The sequence below is a fragment of the Rhopilema esculentum genome, chromosome 6 (assembly GCF_057945365.1).
Source record: "Rhopilema esculentum isolate cy_ngs chromosome 6, ASM5794536v1, whole genome shotgun sequence".
NCBI lineage: Eukaryota > Metazoa > Cnidaria > Scyphozoa > Rhizostomeae > Rhizostomatidae > Rhopilema > Rhopilema esculentum.
Genome location: NC_142820.1, coordinates 2475466 through 2495808, shown reverse-complemented (window position 1 = coordinate 2495808; position 20343 = coordinate 2475466). Strand labels below are relative to the sequence as shown.

Genomic DNA, 20343 nt, shown 5'->3' with positions numbered 1-20343 from the left:
TCGGTGCTAGTACGATCGGTTAAGTTGGATTCGATGTATCTTTTGGCTGTTTCTGTATTTATGTTGACCAATGAAGCTACTGACCATTTTTTTCAGAGTCCAGAACGATTAAAGAAATCCGGATTCATTGAGCGTTTGGAAGAGAAGACATCTGCTCTTGGTGCCATGTTTTTGGACTATAAGCCCGATCAAGGAACATGGGTGTTTCAGGTAAATCACAGTCTAAAGTTATGATGTTTTGTAAAGTCAGTTTGACTAAAATTGATGGTAGCGTAAAAATGACGTCATTGTTGTTCTCATAAACTAATTGGGCTGTCTGAGTTTTTTGCCACCTAAGCAACTTTCTTTATAGTATTCTTATTTACTGGATTTTGTTATAGATACAGATGTATAGAAATTCTTAATGTTGATAAAGCAATATTAGATATAGATTTAAACTCCCTCTGTTTTATTCCTACATTCAGGTGGAACATTTTACCCGATACGGTCTCAATGAGCAGCTTTATGAAGAGGACAGCAAGCAGATCATTCTAAAGAAGCTCAAGATGGCTGCTGCACAGAAGGCAGAAGCAATAAGACAAGTATGGGTTGCCTTAATTTCTTCATTTTCAAAAAGAAAGCTTTGTAGTAATGGTTAAAATTCAAAAGAAGCAAATAAAAGCTGGAATCATTTGGGGAAATTGTGTTTTGGTTTGGGCCTAATTGGAATAAGGTAAACATGTGCAAGAGTTGAGTTCCCTTGTGAGCTACAGTGAAGTGTTAGGGCAAAATTAAAGACTTGTTTGTTAAATGCCTTCTTTGACAGAAGTCTTATTCGTAAAATCCTTCATTTGTTATTTACGTATCCTTATCTTAAGGAAATGGAAACTGAGAAACAGAATAAAATGCTTATCGATGAGGAATCTCAAAAAGAAAAATTAAAACAAAAACAGAGTGCCATCTTGACAAGGCCAATTGTGGAGGAGGAGTTAATGGACGAGGAAACAACCATGGCAGAAGGTATTTTTCGTTACATTTGAAATGGCAGAAATCAATTTTCAAATTAAGATGCCCCAGTCTCTTTCAGCTCAGATGTCCTTTTGGTCAGTTGTTCTCATTGTTTATTACACCGCGCTTATGTCAGAGCCATTCATGCGTTGTGACTCTAAAAGTCTTCAAACTTCGTCGACATTGTAGCTTTACTTAGAGAGTTTTGGAAACCAACGTTTTTCCACAGCAAGTTGTAATCTCCATTTTAAAACAGAGCCGATTAAACTTCGTCATGCAAGTTACGTTATTATGTTTATACGAAAATCTTATATCAAGCGTTGCCATTTCTTCACAGCGGAATCTGATGCAGAAAATGATAAAGAAGATGCATTTTCGACAAGCATTCAAACTGCAAAGATATCTGGCGTAGATCCACAGAGGCTTCAAGGAATGAAAGCGCTTCTCTTTGGTGATGATGATGATGCTGGCGATTTTCTTAGCCCGAGGGAAAAGTCTCTTTTAGCAAACAAATCTATAATAAGTGCTGGGGTTCGAGAGGCTCAGCTGATAGACAGATTCGACCAAACCAATGGAAGAGTTGACAAGAGCAATTCAACTGTTTCCTTGTTTTCTGAAAGACTTCCAAGGGCAGATAGCCCTATGACTGTCACAAGGCGTACAAAGTTATTGAAGACGTCACATTTAGAAGAGGAAGAAGGTGATAATATTTCTTGGTTCTGTGATTGTTATGGCCTAATTTTTTATCAAAACGGTATTGAATTTTTCTAGTTTCTTGCTAAAAGAAAAAATCTTATTTGATACTTTAATTTCCAGGAAAATTTGTAGATTATGCTGACTCGAATCGGTTGCTTTTCTCCTCGACAACCAGATTTTCTCATAAAGAGGCTCAAGCCCAAATCATTACCGCAAAACGAAAAGCGTTTCTTGTTCCTCGTCGATTATCATGTTTGCAGTCAAAGGAAGCCCATATCAGTGATGCTGGCCTTTCAAATGGACGCAGAAGTCGTGTTGGATGGGGCCCAAAGCTACATCTGTTTCATGTCGGTGGTCCCCTAGGGAGTGAAATTGATGGTCTCAAAAGTGCCACAAAAGAACAGGCCATATTGCTTGGTTTTGATGGTAATGCCTCGCGCGCCTTGCCTTCCTCCCCTTTCACGGTTACAGTGGAAAAGATTTGCATCGGTGATGAAAAGGATGATCATACTTATCTTGTTGTGAGTATCCTCAATGTATTCTTTTCTCAGTGTTACTGGTACTTATATAAAATTCCCTCGTACAATCCAACTTGGATTTTGTTGCAAATGGATGCACAAAGGAGATTGATGCAGTATGTCGAATCTGCAACATTTTCTTTGGTGAAAAAGAGTTTATAGGAAATCTCAGGGCGGATTTTCCTATTCAGCGTAATAGTTATAGAGGAGCAACCAGCTGACACGATCTCCTCTGTTTTCGTCTTGGCGACACATCCGAGGACAGCGAAAACAACTTTATTTCATTATTTCTAGCCATGTCCAGTATGAAATTGCTACATTTCTTTGTTTTGTTGAAAAGTCAGTGTGTCTTTCATATATATTCATATGTACCGAGAAAACATATGCTTAACATGAGGAGGACGTTGTGAAAAACAAGCATGAATGTTATTTTTTCTCGATTTCCTTTGTTTTTCTCAAAAACCACTGCATCTATAGCCATATCGTCCCTCTATTTGCTTCTAAAATACGTTCGTATAGACGAGTTTGCTGGACGTCATCAAATTGGTCTGTACGAATGTTTTTTAGAAGGAAATAGAAGGGAGAGATTGTCTCGCAGGAAAATTAAAAAATAAATTCCCCAGGCAAAGTTTCGGAACCTTTGCTCTGTATTGCGCTTTCATAGCAATGAGTTTTAAGAGAATAAAACAGTGAGCATGTTTAGAAGATAAGAGTTGTAAACTGTCCTTCCTTTTCCTCCTTTTAGTGCATACTCGCCCAACAGGCGATAAAAATTGCCATATTGATTGTCTTTATAAATTAGTCAATGTCATTTTTGACAATTCGGCGCTGGATTTGCTCTGATTTTGTCAGCCATGATTGATTTATTCATCGTTCTTGGACATGTAGCTTCGCTTCAAAAACAATGGTTGCCTTTCATTTGTCTTATCACCCATGATTATAAAGATTTCGTGTTTACCAAGATGGGCATTTTTCCATCTCAGAATCTGTGTAACAATGTTTTCATTGAACCTGCTCAAAAGCCCAGCTCATGCTACAGCGCAGATTCTTTAATGCGTCATAGTGACGCAAAAGGATTATATTTCGCTGTAATATTGCCGAACTCTGAACTGCCTAATATGTTCGTGCATGAATATATTTTTACTTTCGTTACGCAGTAGTTTGTGTTGCGGGGGAGGAGTTTTGGTTGACTTCTTGACGCAGACAAAGGTTTTTCCTAGGGGTGGGATGTTTGCAGTACCATCACGTGGTATGCAAAGCTTTATATAGCGTACACATCGAAGACTAGAGAATGACAAACTTCTTGGAGATCGTAAACATGGCAAATATTTATTTGATTGTCTCGGAATTTATCTTGCGTAATCTGGTTCTTTGTCAATTACAAAGCTAAACAAGGTAATTTAAGTTTGAAGTAAACAGACTTACGCATAGAAGTACCATTATTTCTATTGGCTAACTATAATAATGGTTTTGTTTGGAAGCTAATTGGTTTCATTAATCTCATTACGTATGCATCAAGGCTCTGGATTAATAATATTACATCAAACCTGTTTACACCCAAACATTCACATAACATCACTGTTAATCGTATTTCTAATGACGTCATACTTTTGTTGGGTGCCTTAGCATAATCCTTATGATTTCGTGATTAGATGCCGCACTGCTCACCTTTTGTTTGCTGCTTAAAAGAGGGAAGACCTGGTTAGCTTTTACGTCACAAGAAGCTTATCGTATTTTGGTCTGTTTGAAGTGCTGCAGTTACTTAAACACCGAGCAAATTGAGAGCTTCAATCAGCTAAACTACTAAGTTACTTTTTAATCTGTAGCGTTGCTTTGGTTGCAGTCTTTTGTGGTGTTCTTTTCAACCCCCTTTTTTTATTTATATATCAAGAAAATCAAACTCTGATTTTCCTAGAATATTTGTCACATACTAGGGGGTGTGTGAAAACCAGTGTGGAAGTAGTCAAACAGCTATTCAGTTACATTACAGAAAAGGTTAAGAACTACGATATTTTACTCAAATTTGTTGTGTAGGTTCTTATTCAAGGTGCATGCTGAAGAAGTATATACGGGTCATCAATACTGAGCTTGTCCCTAACATAAATTATAGAACTGAGGCGACTGTCCTAGCCTTATCAATTGAATGAATGGTCTTCATTGCAGTAACGGGGTGCATTAACACACAAGGAAAAAACTCTTTGTTACTCCTCAGGAAATATTGGGCTTGTAGCAAAGAATACTGAGTTATCAAACTCATTTGTAGCAGTTTTCTCAACCATTACGTGCCTGTAGCTGTCTCTTGTTTAATTAGAAAAACGACGTTTAAGATGCTTTATATATATTGAATCTCTGTACATAAATTAACTCGTGTATTACTTCACGTGTAGACACCTGCCAGTTTGGTATGTAGCCCTTTTGCACTACTCATCGAACTCTACTGAAAGACTTTTATTTTCTTGACGCCTGTGGTGAGATAATAAAATTGAAGTTGCCTTCATGTATAGAGTTAGAAAAGTAAAGAAACGTAATCTCTCCCTGTAGTTTGTAGTCTTTGTAGGAAGTAAGGCTTTTTTAATTGATTGCCATCGTTTCTGCAGTTTCTGGCGGGTTTCTCTATTTACATTCTCTTTAGGAAAATACCGCCCGTAGCAAATAAATCCCACTCAAAACACTTAAGTTAATCTTCCGAAGTTACTGTAAGTAAAGTGTCAATTTGCTCCAAAAATAGCTGTTTCAGGCAAGTCACGACCAAGTAAACTTTAACCTTTTCACCTCAGGAAGGTGCCATCGACTTTAAACATGTTGATAAGAAGCGAGAGTGGGGTCAAAGGCTACCTTCTCCAGAACACGCCACCAGCCCGTTCAAATGAATGAAATATTGGGAGATAATTGCGATCGTTTTGACACTTCTGAGCAATGATCTAAGCTCTTGATCGATTATTTTTTCTATTGCACTTGAACGTATTGCCTTCTGTTTGCCTTTTTTCAAGGATTCGATTTCTTGGAGTTTGTGAGATTTTGAACCCACGTTGCACACGAGAATGTAGTCGTAATTGATTGTCTATATATTCCTTCTTTATAAAATTGAGTTACCGTTTCGCGTTTTTCCTTTAGGAATGCCTTCAAAATGTCTTGAAACATAGTAAAGTGACTGCTGAAAACGAAGAACCTCCTTTCGTTGAAACTGTTGAGGGGGTAAACGCTCTGCACGCCTTTGCTGAATTAACCGAAAAATATCTAAATAATAAAGGTAACTTTGCATGCTTGTTTTACTCAGTCTATTCTTAAACAACCTCATGTTACTTTGAGATTGAAACATACTTAAGCTTCGTTTTGAAGGCTAGACAAATTGTCATAATTCTGCTCATATCGAGGTTCAGGCTTCAGTTTCCGAATACTGTAAAGAACTTGAAAGTGAAAAGTGACCGGGGCTTTGAAATTACAACCGGAATAATTTCAAGATTGACATCCACATAAAGTGCATATCACAAACGCTATCAGTATAAAAACTTGTTTAATTAAACGCTGTCAGTATAATTGAAGTAGTGTATGGATACTAACCATATATCTGACTTTGAAGCGACAGATATTGAAAAGAGGCCTTCCAGAGATGCAAAAACCATACAAACCTACAGACTTGGTAGGGGGAAAGTTTTGGCAAGAAAATGAGGAAGGTTTTGTTGACAAAAACATAAGTCTGTATTTTTGCTCATTCAGTTGATTAAAAACAATGGCTACTTCATGATAATAGTAAGGATCTACTTCATGAAAATCAGAGTAGAAAAATGAGGCTTGAACCGTCAATACAAGATAAGATAGAAAATCTACACCAAGACTCAGTAAAAGAATACCGAGTTTTGGTTTCATACTTTGGAAAGTGATCAAAATTTGAAAGAACAACGGATTCCGGCAGATTGGCAGATTTTTTTCAAATTCAAAGATATTTTTATTGAACTGTGAATATTTCTGCTACATTTTATCAGCGTAAGAACTGTTTCTGAGAAAGAATACCTTAAGATCCACAGTTTTGGAGATATAAATCTGTGGAGTTTAGGATTGCTTTTGTTGTCTCTTCAGATGCCATGGATTATGCAAACATACAGTACCAACATGCTGTTGTTTGGGATCTCGTCAAAGCTCTCTGGGGGCGTCTCGAAAATACAGGTAACGTTCTTGCATCTTTTTACAAAGTTCCTAATCTTTTTATAAAGAGCCGTTTATGTCATATTGGAATATATATATAGCGTGAAGTAATGCCGACTGCTTTGTTGCCGGAGCTGGGATAAAGTACAGTATCTGGCCAATCAGAATCTTTTTCAGCAAATAAATTAACCTGCCCATACTCTAAGCACTAACTTTTCTCGAAATCACGAAAATTTTACCAAATATATATTTTTTATGGCAGAGCATTTATCCGAAATCGTAGACAGGGTGTCTCTAACTCTGCGAATTTCATTTCAGCTAGGTGTGAATATCTCGAGGGGTAGTTCACTCTTGCAAATAGTGTACGAGATTTTCACGAAAACAAAAGGATTTCCAGGGAATTTCTCATAAAACAATAGGATTTCAACCAAAGGTGTACGAGGTTTTTATTACGTGATTTGCCCCTCGGAATATCTCGAGATAAAGCCAGCATCGATTTTTATTTTGCCATTGCCCGCTATCAAATGTCACTAGCATGCCTATATTTTTTGCAGACCATGTAAAACTCTCCTCCTACCAGTCTCAAGTGCACAGAAGACATGCAGTTTCCAAATGGTTGTCAAAAATTGTCGAGAAAGAAATCAAGAAGGAAATTGATAGTTTAAAGACAAAGGTATGCTAATCAGATGCTTTTATAACGTTATGAAAAAAACAGTTTCTAAACGATTTGTCTCAGACAGCCAGTAGAACCAAGCTGCGTACTACGGCGGCTGTTTATCAAAGTAAATGCCAATCTTAGTTTTGAGTATAGTGTGGATTGAAGGGGGATGAACTTTTGTTAGGTTGGGGGGCGTGGCTAGGCGTACTAATGAAAAAAGCAACGCGATGTTGTGTATGGTGTTACGTCAATTTTGGGGGCTAAGACCCTTGTGCGTCCCTCGACCTTGATCAGGTCATCAATAAGCATGACATATTGGTGCAAAAAGCGTTGAAATTCAGTTTTGTCTACCCACAGAAGGTGTCGTTGCTGTTATTAGGTAAAAACGGTTTTGTCAAATTCCTATACTGTTTTATTGACAGGATTCAGGCCATCTTGATGCGATATTCAGTCTTCTAAGTGCTCGGAAAATCCGCGAAGCTTGTGAGCTTGCCTGTCAAAACCGCGAATACCGCCTTGCCTTGCTACTTTCTCAAGCATCCGGCGATTTACAAATGAAGCATTTGCTCAGAAAACAGCTGGATGAATGGAAAACGTCATTGGTAACCCTGTTAATTATTCTCTTAGCTATCCGTCATCATCAGACATAATCATAATCATAATCAAAATCAATCGTCATATTTCATGATCATCACTGACATCCATTATAATTATTGTCACTATCAATTGCCAGTATCATTATTGTTATTATCATTATTTTAGGTATTAATTATTGATTTCATTGTTAATCTCATTGTTATTCCATTAATATGTCCAATGTTATACAATTTGCAATGATGTAAGGATTTTTCTTTATCAAAAGGAATGCGACACAGATAAAAACGGATAAAAACTGGCCAACCTACATATTTATCAATAAGAAACCAATCACGATAGAATTCCTTTTAGTTACCAGACATTCCATACCATAAGATATGTCCTTGATACAGCTCAGTGCCGTTTCAAATTGAACTTAATTTGAATTTATATTGAATATAATTTGAATTTATCTTTAGAACACTAGGATATATGCTCGTTGATTCTCTTAAATGAATATGATTTATTAAATTAACAGAAAAGTCTCTGCTAGAGATACCGTAATTGCTTGAATTAGCGCTCCTTCGAATGAGTGCACCCTAAAACAGCTGAAAATATAACGAGCATCTACGGTATCATTAGAAGATCTACGGTATTTTTACCATGCTTAATTGTCGTGAAGCCTATTCCGTTGTTAGAAATTGGTTAGACATAAAAGATTTTGCTTGAATTAACTGAAATTTGGAACTATTGCAATAATATTCATATTTATAGTTAGCTTGCAAAAAACGTGTTTCCAATTTATTTAATCATTTGATCTTTATCATCCAATGGTTTTTTTTAATAAAGGCTGACAAATTTATGAATGCTTCGAGGCTGAAAATTTATCAGCTGTTATCTGGTCTGATGGTTTGGATGTCTGCCCACGGTGACCTCAACCTCTGCGAGAATCTTGACTGGAAGCGATCTTTCGCTTTGCATTTATGGTAATTATGTTAATTCATACAGAAGCACTGTTGATTGATGTCACAGCTAGCTAAATAACTTCTAGTCCCTCAATTACTATTTCCATAGACATGACTAGACTTTCAAGTCAGACTAAGAATGCTTTTTGATTTTGTTTGCTTTAGGAGTATCGAAGCCCAGCTTGACCAGCTGGCGTGTTAGAAAATGTTCGAATTCTGACTGGAAGTATTTTAAAGGATGCTTGTGGTTTTGGTCGTTCAGCATAAAGTAGTTTGCAATTTTTAAATTAAAATATATTTTTAAATCTATTTGATTATGGTTCTCTTCTTGATAATGGTTCTTTTTCTTTACAGGTTTTTCTGTTCAACAACATCTTCGATTTCAAAAGGTTTGGAAGAATATAGGAATGCTTTCAAGGTATGATATTGGATGTTTTGATTTCCTGTTCAACGGTAAATGAATTTCAGATATTTTTCAATGGACAAACTGCAAAAACCAACTGCAATATTAGAATTAATCGAGATTTCATGAAGGCATTCATTTTATCGATAATTGTAATATCTGAAATTTTTATAATGATTGTAGTATTGTGTATTTATGACAGATTTATTTTTTGGTTCCTTATAAGCAGGAAGTAGGTAGTATTAGGCTTTTGTAGTTTTCGCTGATTGCCATCTCTTTGATTCACATATCCCATCACCACTCGCTGTCTAATTCCAGGGAACAGACACTTACTCGCCTTACGCAGCGCCTCCAAAGCCATGCTATGCCACAGACAGATGCGCAATGGTTGACAATGAAGACCTTGAAACCCAAAGACAACCCAAAGACATTTGTTACCATATTTTGAAATTATACAGCAAAAGATCACATCGCTTAGAAAGAGTTCTGTGTCCCAATACCCACACAGAAGATCCTCTTGACTATCAGTTATGGTAAGTTGCCACTCTTGCTAAACTGTCGTTGTTGCTGCTCAAACACCTTATTCTTATCACGTGATTTGGTCACAATCTTTTTATACCTTCAGGAGTGTCGAACGTGCCATATTTCCGCTTTTTGTGTTTTGAAGTATCAGAAACATTTTTGGAAAATTCAATTTATTCAAGCTTTCTGTATATTCTTGCCATTGGTATTATTTCTGCCTCAGTAACAGAAGAGTTTACTTTATTTTGGAAACTTGAAAATCTTTTTAAGTTGTTCTGATGTAGACATACAGAGCTCACTTTCTCACAATGGCTCTTTAAACTTGCCAATGCTTTTCTGTCAAATGAAAACCAACCAGGCCCTCTTCCCAGCCATTCGCCATTTTCGACCAGTATGAAGTCTTTTTAACATATTTCTGTCATCAGTTTTTAAGGCTCTTTATAAGTACCTAATCACAGAATAGGCATTAGGCAGAAAGGAAACTCTCGTTGGCTCCTTTGTTGTTTTTGAAGCCTGAATCACCTATAGAGATTCTTAATTTCCCTTTAACTTCGTTTTTATTAAATTTAGCCACTGACGAGTTTATTATTTAGACTGTAAAAAAAAAATTTGCAATTTATTTTGCTTGCTGTCATGTAGCATTTCATCTTAATTAATTTGTCTACTTTCCTTATTGACAAGATATTTCACCTGATGTACTGCTTTTTTTCTATTCTGTGACCAAATAAAAAGCAAGCTTAATGTGCGTGTATTCTTCGTGAGTTTTCAATAGAAATGCTTGAACATAATTTCCATGGTTAACCCTTGCTCAAGTTGAAATGTCTGCTTTCTTAACTCTGGTGTAGATTTATCGTAATTCATGTGGAAATTTTTTGTAGCTGGCAATTGCAGCAAGTTTTAGAGTCATTGGGCTACACCCACCTGTCAGAATCCTACCGTGGTCTCATTCAAACAAGCTTTGCATCACAATTGGAGACTTATGGCCTGTGGGAATGGGCAGTTTTTGTCCTTTTGCATATCAAAGAAAATAAAAGGTGTGTTGATCTTGAATCTATAAAATTGCTCTTTTTATAAATCAGTGGACATCATCACTGGTTTGTAGGAACAAAAGAAGGAGCTAAAATGGAGTGCCCTTGCAAAAGATATTGTTTAACTGCGCTTTGTATCAACATATGATAATGCAAGTAGACATCAGTCAGTCTGACAAAGGATATAATAGCAACATCAATTGCAGAGAGTGTGGAGGCATAATGAAAATATACGCTATTGATGGGATCAGTTCAGCTCATTTGATAGGCCCATGAATTTTTCTGCTCATTTGATAGGCCCATGAATTTTTCAGCTCATTTAAAAGCCCACTCGCCATCTTGTTTACCCAATCATTATAAGGAACCATATAATTACAATGCAATTGATCTTGCTACTCCAACATTTTGCGATCCCAGTGTAATTTTGCATCTTGTCCACATAAAGCGTGAAGCTTTAAGAACCCAATCGTGTCAAGGGTAACCTGATTATGATATTCCCCTTCTGTGTAAACACTATTGCCTTGTCAAGCTTTATTAAACATAGTATCTTTAAACAATCGTGCCTGATTGATTTTAGACGCGAAACTGCTGTTCGAGAGGTTTTATCAAGACACTGCTGCATACAAGAAGATTTTAATAAGCTCACAGAGAAGGAGTTTTTGCTGATCAAGTCCTTGAAAGTACCTGCAACATGGATTTATGACGCAAAGGTAATGTCATTTTATGTGGCTGTCAATTGATGGCACTTTAGCAAGTCTTCAAGGTTTTGTCTTTTCGTGTCTTTCAGGTTTTGTAGACATTTTAGATGCATAGATATGTATCACTCAGGGGCGGACACTTTGTCAAATATTGGGGGGGCAAGCCTATTGTTTTAATTAGATGACGTCATATTTCCCATTGTTTTAGAGCAAAAGACCATTGTTCTCTAAAGTATTGCGGGGGCGATCGCCCCCCCTCGCCCCCCTAAGTGTCCGCCACTGGATCACTCATGTAAGATCCCATCAGTTGGGACGGTGAGGGCTTCTTTATATTCGAAAAAGCCCGTGTATGCTGGCTCTCCAATGTGCAAAAGTTTTTTTAACCTTTTTCAAAACATTTCATGCAATGCTATTTCTACATGGTATTTATAAAAGCAAACGCATCTTTGTAGGCCCAGCATGCTCGCTATAGTGGAAAAACCCAAGACGAAACATTTTATTTACTAAAAGCAGAAAGATGGAGTGACGCACATGAGGTGCTTGTGAAATATCTGGCAGCAGATGCAATCATTGATGGTGACTACAGATTTTTGAAAGAGGTCTTATTAGAGCTGGCCCTACCTGAGCGTATGTGCACGATTAAGAACTGGAAGCAAGCGGGACAGGTAAAGCAAGCTTATATATCCTAAAATAATGGAACCTTTTAGAACTGTCGATTAGAAACATGAGTGTGCTTACACGAGTAGAGTGGAATATCCTGATTAATCCTGATAAAATATATACTTTTGCTGCAAATGTATATTTATGTTAATTTGATTTCTCTTTTTAAGGTTTTTCTGGATTACATTCTATTACGTGAAAAGCTTTTGCAACTTGAAAAGGTAGGTAAAGTGCAAAAAATTGGAAACTTTCTTTATCTGATAATGGAGAGGACTAATGATTTGTAACGGTGACTTTACTTTGAGGTGTTTAGCACAGAGCTGTATGCGACAAAACATGCCATGCTTTTCGTACCACATTCTATAAGAGTAAAGCTTGACAGACGAAGTTAGTATCAAGATATCAACTTTAAAATCATTTCCTTGAGATGAAAATTTTTGCACGTAAATCAATTTTCTGTGATTTGCGCCACCATGGGAGATGTAAATTATTGAATTCATTCTTGCATTGTAAGTAGCGGAAAATCACACACAATTTTTAGTATTCTTTACTATTTAGTGTGAGGTCTGTTGTGCACTGACATTTGCTATAACTTTTATTTACTTCAGGGAACCTTGGTTGTAACTGCATATAATCTAGAGGACTTGCGTTGTGACGTCACCGCTTTAATCAATATGATCAGCAACATGAAAGCGAATTCTTCCAAAGAGAGGCAAGTATTTTAGCATTAATCCCCGGTTTTATTGAAGTCGTTAAATAAAGATTAATTGCTTACCAATCAAGTTATTTGATGACGTCATAGATTGCTGTCACACAAGAATCATTGCATGTCTCCTTGATATTGATTGGAATAAACTTGACCTACATTTCTGTTATTCAGTTCTCTGCTCTTTTTTATATGTTGTGTTTCACTGTTGATTAACGCGTAACCGCACTAAATATTGATAGAGCTTTATTGAAAATGGCTATGCTGTTTTTTATTTATTCACCTCCAGGATATTATATTTTATCTGCTTATGATTACATACTGTCAAAGTTTTAATGAATCAGTAAGTAAGGACTCAGACTTAATCTGTAAGTGTATATTGAGTCCAGCAGTTCATGGATCCTTCAATAGTTTTAGGGTAAATGGATTTTCTGACCTGAACTTGACCTTATTACAGTCAAACTATAATCTCTCTTTAGGCTGGCGCATGCTGAAATGGGCAAGACTGCCTCAAATCTATTGAAGATAATCATTTGTGAATTAGCAGAGCAGGTAATGAGCGAAGTTGAAATAAAAATCGCTGAAATAATTTTTACCTTTATTCATTTGGCACAAATTTTGATCTTCCTACCAAACTAACTCTTTTAATTTTCCCTGTACAAAAATATGGAATCGATCCTTATCTTCATCAAATTGGGCTATTCTGAAATTTTCCAGAAAAAACATATCTGCTCCTTTGTACCAGTGCTTATTGTTAACACTTGCCTGTCATTTCTATTGGTACTGTGTTCTGATTGCAATCAGAGTTTTCTTGCCACGCGGAGGCTCTCTTTAAACCTTAATACACTGTTATCTTTGGGCCCAAGTTGTTCCACGTTTTTCTATGATCATCGAAGGCAAGCAAAAGTGAAAGTTTGAACCACCTCAGAAAATGTACGATTTTTGCTGTCAGTTTGACAATGTTTAATCTCCGATACGTCAATCGACTCCGCTTATAGTCATTCTACATAAAGTTACACTACTGTTTACAGTCACGTAAAAACTATACCCAAATATACAAAGCTGTTTAATTAAGCTCCGTCTACAGTTACACTCCGCTTACTGTCACAGCTTTTCAAGCACACTTTCTTAGAAGTTTCCGCTTCAACGTTGCTTAGAGTGTTCCCCTAAGATCCGCGTTTGGACAACTTTGATGTCCGTTTGTTTAAATCGACTTTGTTCTTGTTACAGGGAGTTCAAGTTAGTGACGAGGAAACGGAAATTGTAGACAAGAAATACTCCTGGTCCTTGTGTCAAGTGGCTCCTTTTATTGCGACGTTGCCACTGCCGCCAGACTATATACAACAAGAACTCGAAGAGTTTGTTTGCAACACTGAGAGAAACCTGCCAATGTCGCCTTGAATATTCGTAGGGAATGGTACATGGTAGAAGACCTATTCGTTCTGCGATAAATCTTCAAAGTTAATTGTACCTTGTTTTATAATTGTGAGTAGATAGGTAGAGGTAGTGTTGCAATAAAGATAAAAAGTTGTGTCGGTAACTTTCTGTGGTATATAAGCAGTGTAATTGTCAAGTGAAATTCTTGGTAAATATGATCCTAGTCTGTATGTAAATGTCGAAAATTAAGTCGCATTTAGTAGAGTGACTTTTGCCAGCGCTAGGTAACCCTCGTTGCATTATGTGCATATAGAGATTGATAGTCAAAAGTCCTTGCTAAAGTATTGACTCATTAAATGTATAATATTATTTCAGCAAATTGAACCCATCGCAGAAACTGAATTAACTTTAGTTGTATTTTGTTTAATTTCTGTATTTCTTATTTTGTCCGTTGCTCTATTTTTGCTAAGATGCATTTATAGTATGTCCATGTTTGTCGAACACATTACAACCCTTGGCCTAGCAGCTTAAGTGCAGTTATAATTAGCAGGAGGAGTGGAAAATTTTTCGATTTTTCATCATGAACCACAAATAATCAGCTAGATAGGTTATTCTATAAAGATCCATTGTCAAAATTATTTATTTACACAATGCCCGTAATTATCCACTCATGACTTTCACCTTTGCGAAGCTTAATGGAAAACATTTGTTGTCAATGGGAAGACTGGATACTTTTGCACAGATGTGGACACTTGGTTAAATATTAGGGGGGGGGGGGCAATCCTGTTATTTGATAAGATGACGTCAAATTTCCCCCATTGTTTTAGAACAAAAGTTCATTATCCTTCAAAATATTGGAGGCGACCGCCCCCTCGCCCCCCTCCCCCAGGTGTCCGCCACTGCTTTTGCAAACATTAGCCTTGCTGTTTTGATGTAATTCATAGTCGTCTCTTGATACTTAAACGTTTTCTAGACATTAGAAGTCTATTCCGAGACTGTTATTATTGAAAAGATCTGTGTATCATCATAGCTTGTAAGAGGTCATATGCTTATTGTCAATCTTTATTTAAGAATACGACAAGAAAGGTTTTTTCTGCTCGGTTCTTATCTGCATTGATTTCACAAGTCACGTTCTGCAGCCGTCAACTTTCAGGGACACTGAAGTTATAGTTGTTTTGAATCTATTTTTTATCTATAAGAAGCATGCTTTATTGCAAAAAGTTAAGTATAGGAGTGAAAGATACACATTCAAGATGATTTATAGCAGCTGTTAATCGCAGTGTGAAATCTCACTTCCTTAACAAAAAGTAATAAATTTTCTACATAAGTATAGATAGCTAAGATAAAATAATGTCGGTTACATTTAGAAAACCAGGCTTTCTACATACTGAAGGTTCTTGTTCTTATCAACGTTTTAAGAAATTTCATTTTTATCGAAAATGATAAACTCTTGAATCAACATCTCCAAATGTTGTCAATAAGGATATGTACTACTAGCTTTTAAAAACCACAATGCTCGGTGCATTCAAGTTAATCTTAACTTCAGTCCCCCAAGCACGCTGGTTTATCCTCTCTTCTTCAGTACAATCAACTATCAAAGAAAAAGAAATCCTGTTTCCTCAAAAAAAATTAACAATAGCGTCCATATTGATAGAGAGTTCAAAAAATGATTTGCTAGGAATATTGCTTGGCTTCAGGTTCCGCGCAATACCCGAGTCTCAAGGCTTGAAATATAGTTATGAGATTCTTGTCGAAAATCGTCTCCACTTCACTGATTGCATGAAACTTTTTTTTGGTCCTGTAAATTTAGTCAAATTGCTTATTTAGAACATTTAATGATAGCTGATTTAGGAACTCAATGTACAAGGTGACAGCTTTCAAGATATTTTTTGCCAGTTATTGCTGTATGTTGTTCCTAAGAATTTGTCATGGAGTCCCCTAATTAAGCCAATGAAAAGTGAAATCTGCCCAATTTATGTTAGTCTCAATATCTGACAATTCTTCACACCAGGTCACACTTAGAGCTATTCAATATTCCTTTTTTTATTTTGGGATGGTTTCCTTCAATAATTAGGGCATTTTCCTCATGTGTAGAGAACACCTTTTTAGGCAACGCGGAGCAGAGTGGGCTGGAGGGGCTTTAGCCCTCCCTCACATTTTGCAAAAAAATGTCAAATATATTAAGTAATAAACTACCAGTAAAGCCTCTTTTATACGGTTTTAGCCCCCCCCCCTCCACTTTTTTTAGACCCCCCACTTTTCTCAACGCTCCGCGGTGCCTGCTTTTCTGAATTTGCTATTAGAACGTAGATTTGTTGAATTAGAATTGTATTGAAGATGTAAACATTAACGGCGAACCTGATGCTCTAATTTGGATGCAGAGATAGAACTTTTGAAGCACTTCAGTTGATGGCAGACGTGTTAAGATATTTTGATTGGTTACAATCCTAGTAAGTATCGTTTCCTACATTGGCAGGTTCTGTTTACCACCCAAGTCAATCACTTAGAAGAATCTTTCGCGAGTACCTCTTTTCCTCGTGGATATCCTTTTACAGCTGGTGAGGTGAATCTAGTGAGAGGCCCGCTTTTGCCGTTGACAAGAAAATCTAGACCGTTCTTCACGAATTATCCGGTGTTTGGATATTTGGAGTAGCGGCGCAGTTCAGGCCATATTGGCCACCATCGGAAAGTTTCACGGGTCAGGGAAATCCAATTAGTTTGCAATATGATTCACTGCCAACTTGGTAATCACAAACTGTTGGGCGTTAATTTATGTATTCTTTCTTCTATAAATTTAAAATTGTGCACGACATAATAGTCAGAAGGAGGTGCTGTTGCTTGGCGTTAGTAGAGCGTTGGTTCATGCGAGGTGAGTCTTTCAGGCAAATGTTCCGTGATTAGTGTATTCGTGCATACCTTTATTGCAAGATCATCCTATCCTGTATTGATATGAACATCGTGTTGCTCTTTGTCACACTACCCATGCTATCTCTCCAAGTGTGTAAGCATGCACATGCTTAATACCCGGTTCAACATTCAATGACAGAGCAATCTGCATTCAAACTGCTGGCTTTAAGAATTTGATAGCGCTGCTAAAAGTCTTTATGGATTTCAACGATCGAAGTATAATTTCACGGACATTAATCGACAAGGTTTTACTAATATCCTGTTCAAAAGTTAATCTTCAACTTTTTTAAAAGGTTACAAATTTTTCAAGGTTGCCAGCTATATTTTTTATTGCACTAAGACAATTTTAAGACAGAAAAGTTTCGATCTGTTCAGAAAATAAAATGTGGTTAAACATCAATGATCATATCACACTCTTTTTTTTATAAGAACCAGTAAATTTAAGTTCAGGCTGAACTTAATTTTTTGAAAACCTGAGGCTGAATTGTTCTTAATTTGTTCTTAAATTAATAGGATGTAAGCAGTGCTATTGCTAGCTTTTTCGCTCTAAGGAGGTGTTCAGGCCTCATTTGCCGAGCCTCAAAGTGAGTGAGACAGCCTTTATTTGCTGACAAATTTGAATATTCACCGAAAAAGCACCGCTAAAAATCCTCGATTTTGAGAAAAAACCTTGTTCAAAATTACATTTTGCAGAAGCTCAGCCTCAGCTTGTTCTGAATTTGTTCCTAACTTTTGACCAGTATTGAGGCTCCTGTTCTTATAAAATTGTTCTTATAAAAAAAGAGTGTATCCGATTTTTCGAAGACCCTTGCCTGATCGACCCTGAAAAATTGAAAATCAACAACGATCAATAATAAACAGCCATAAATCAGTAAATTTGTGTTTATTAATACAAAATGCAAGTAAGAGTCGAGGTGCTACAAATGAACGTTGGATTAAACTTGATTTTCTTCTTTTCTGATTATAACGATCTCCATTTTATCTCCATTTTATCTGTTTCGTTTTATCTGTGTATCTGTTATCTCCAAAAGTTAATACTGTTTCGATTAAACAATGCATGTATTGTAATAAATATGGTTGAATGTATCTTAATAAGCAAGCGGAGCCAGGTATTCGAAAAAACTTCCTGTCTGTAAACATCTTTGTCCGATTGCATTTTTTCTTCATTGACTGGAAACGGAAAAAGCATTTACGATCGTGATGGTTGAATTGAACTCATGATAATGAATCAGCATCCCTGGCAAGTGACTGATGAAATTTTGTCTATGTCCCGAGTTAAATCATATTGGTTTGGATTCTAGATTTGCATTGCTGCACGAACTTCATCGGATATTGCATCGATTTTCAAAGGGCATTACAAACAGAGAACCCGTTCTCCTGGAGTTACGAAGAAAGTCGCGTTGGGTCCAAAAGCAACAAGTGAGTAACATTGATTAACATTAACAAGTATAGAATTACACACATTATCAGAACATTTTCTGACAAGAATGTTTTGTTTTAACGGGTTCAGTTATTGGCCAAATGCAAAGTGGAATCGAGCGACGACCAGATCGCCTCAAACGGACATGTATGACACAATACTCTTCGTTGTCTTTTCCTTTTACAGCTAAGTTTGTGACATTTCGTATTTGCAAAAGAGAAATCAATAAAAGAGTGAGGTGGGGCTTTGCGGGCCGTTACTATTTTCTAGTCACAGTAGTGCGTAGTGCAAGCAAACGTACTGCGTAGGATTGTAACACCACCATACGTTCTTTTCACGCTCCACGAGAATTAATAACCTTTTGGGAGACAAGCAGTTTTAAGTGCAGTTTTTAGTGCTTCAAAGCTGTATGAACCCTTTCCCTCACCCCGTTCCGACCACCACTACTCTGACATATAGCTTTTTTAAAGAATGATGAAAGATGGTATCTACGTAGTTTTAAAAAACGACCCCTTTTACGCCTATTCCTATCATCAAAAAGTGCCCTATTATGAAATGGAAAAGCTCTGTGTCGAAAAACGTTGTCATTCTGTGATCCTAATATAAAATTAAATCACTTATTTGAACACTGTCTGAATATTTTTATTTCATTTACCTTCAGAATTTTTATAGCGAGCCTATTACAAGTACAATTACATTTATACCTCTCTGAGACTGATTCGCATATTTTTGATCCTCATTTAGGAATGGCTACTTTACAAAGCACGTTACAGCAAACTCTGCGATTAATTTTAGCAGTTTTCATTGCGACGAGTTTCATGCGCGGGATCTGGACACAAGCGCAACCGGTGTCCCGAGGAATCGGCTGTCGTCGTCAGTGCCAAGGTGAATATAGCTCGTGTGTCACACAGGCGACTAGCCCGGAGGTACACATGATCTGCGTGCTAGTGAAAGATCTTTGTCGAAGCCAGTGCAAAGAGAGAAGATATCAAAGAAAAGCCTCGAAGAAAATTTCAAAGGAGATCTTGGATTTTGTGAAGAGGAAACTCATTTTTCGTGACCTCACTTCTACAATTATGCCGAGGGTTACAGTCCCCACTACCGGTGTGTAGTCATTATGCATTGGATGCATCACCCATGTCAGCCTGTGCTGTATTGCATTAGTCAGGTGAAAGAAAAACAGCAAATGCGATTTCACCGTTGGTCACATCCTGTATACTGCATAGTTCATAGAAAGATGAACGTTCGCCTAAACTCTTTATCAAGTTGAGTAGGCAGGCATCTTATGTCAGAGGACGGAGAAAGTATAACACACTGAAACACTTTATATGTTTAACAGATAAATTCAGAACAATTAAGTTAAAATTATCAATGGAGTTTTAAGCAAATATTAACTACGGCCTGAAATTATTTTTTGTCTAGCCATTGCTACAATGATCTTATCTATGAATGTGTATTAATCATATCTTAATTTAAGTTCTTGTTTCATTTCTAATGTAAATATTATTTTGAAACAGAATTCATTTTATCATATTGTTAATAAATTTGATTTGCTTTCACGGAAACGCAAGTATGTTAAGATTGCCTCAAGCATAAACTTAAGCCCATCGACCAACAGGCATTGTTTTCATAAGGCCAAAAAGTTTCGAAAAAGCAGTAATAAATTGGAGTAATACTTTGGATGTACTCAGCCTGAAAATAACGAACGTTCATTGCTGCCTTCGCATCAATGCAGTATAAAAGGTCTCGTTTTTAGATAGCCAAAGTTAGATAGAGGTCTCGTTTGTAGAGAGCCAAATTTTTCCTGCAACATTGCAATTAATGTTTAATGGTGCTGTTGCATCTTTTGACCAAATTTGTTTGACCTTCTGTACCTCCGATCTTTGTACGTGAGAAATTTGACTGCCATTTTGTTTATATGTTGAATATGTGTTAAGTTACATAATCAAGCAGTTCATTTATCTAATATGTTGCAATATTCCAATAAAGACAGCGTTACATTATTTCTTTCAGTCTCGATATGGTATCAGTTACAATGCATGTGCAGGCCCGTCGGAACCGTGGGGCTGGGGGAACATG

The 20343-nt window shown here is 36.8% G+C and overlaps 2 protein-coding genes across 2 annotated transcripts in view; both read left to right on the top strand.

Moving 5' to 3' along the window:
* LOC135686161 (nuclear pore complex protein Nup98-Nup96) overlaps positions 1–14558 on the top strand; it is a 29890-nt gene extending 15332 nt beyond the window's left edge. Inside the window, exons 19-37 of the mRNA XM_065202347.2 lie at positions 97–210; positions 465–581; positions 858–999; positions 1325–1687; positions 1804–2204; positions 5316–5451; positions 6279–6365; positions 6899–7017; positions 7425–7604; positions 8428–8564; positions 8898–8961; positions 9265–9479; positions 10347–10502; positions 11074–11206; positions 11647–11859; positions 12025–12075; positions 12463–12566; positions 13040–13112; positions 13791–14558. Of these exons, the coding sequence (XP_065058419.2) occupies positions 97–210; positions 465–581; positions 858–999; positions 1325–1687; positions 1804–2204; positions 5316–5451; positions 6279–6365; positions 6899–7017; positions 7425–7604; positions 8428–8564; positions 8898–8961; positions 9265–9479; positions 10347–10502; positions 11074–11206; positions 11647–11859; positions 12025–12075; positions 12463–12566; positions 13040–13112; positions 13791–13961 (2976 nt within the window). The 3' untranslated portion in view covers positions 13962–14558. The remainder of the gene's footprint in view (positions 1–96; positions 211–464; positions 582–857; positions 1000–1324; positions 1688–1803; positions 2205–5315; positions 5452–6278; positions 6366–6898; positions 7018–7424; positions 7605–8427; positions 8565–8897; positions 8962–9264; positions 9480–10346; positions 10503–11073; positions 11207–11646; positions 11860–12024; positions 12076–12462; positions 12567–13039; positions 13113–13790) is intronic.
* A 1016-nt stretch (positions 14559–15574) lies between these two features.
* On the top strand, positions 15575–19723 carry LOC148960082 (uncharacterized). Its single transcript, XM_089108870.1, has 3 exons — positions 15575–16806; positions 18146–18263; positions 19009–19723. The coding sequence occupies exons 1-3, from the start codon at positions 16710–16712 to the stop codon at positions 19151–19153; spliced, it is 360 nt and encodes a 119-aa protein (XP_088964996.1). The 5' UTR covers positions 15575–16709; the 3' UTR covers positions 19154–19723.
* Positions 19724–20343: the final 620 nt, after the last annotated feature.

Coding starts and splice junctions, on each gene's coding strand:
- LOC148960082 (XM_089108870.1), top strand. CDS start 16,710: ATGTATTCTTTCTTCTATAAATTTAAAATTGTGCACGACATAATAGTC. Junction 16,807..18,145: donor AGAGCGTTGGTTCATGCGAG/GTGAGTCTTTCA, acceptor TTTGGATTCTAG/ATTTGCATTGCTGCACGAAC. Junction 18,264..19,008: donor GTTGGGTCCAAAAGCAACAA/GTGAGTAACATT, acceptor ATCCTCATTTAG/GAATGGCTACTTTACAAAGC.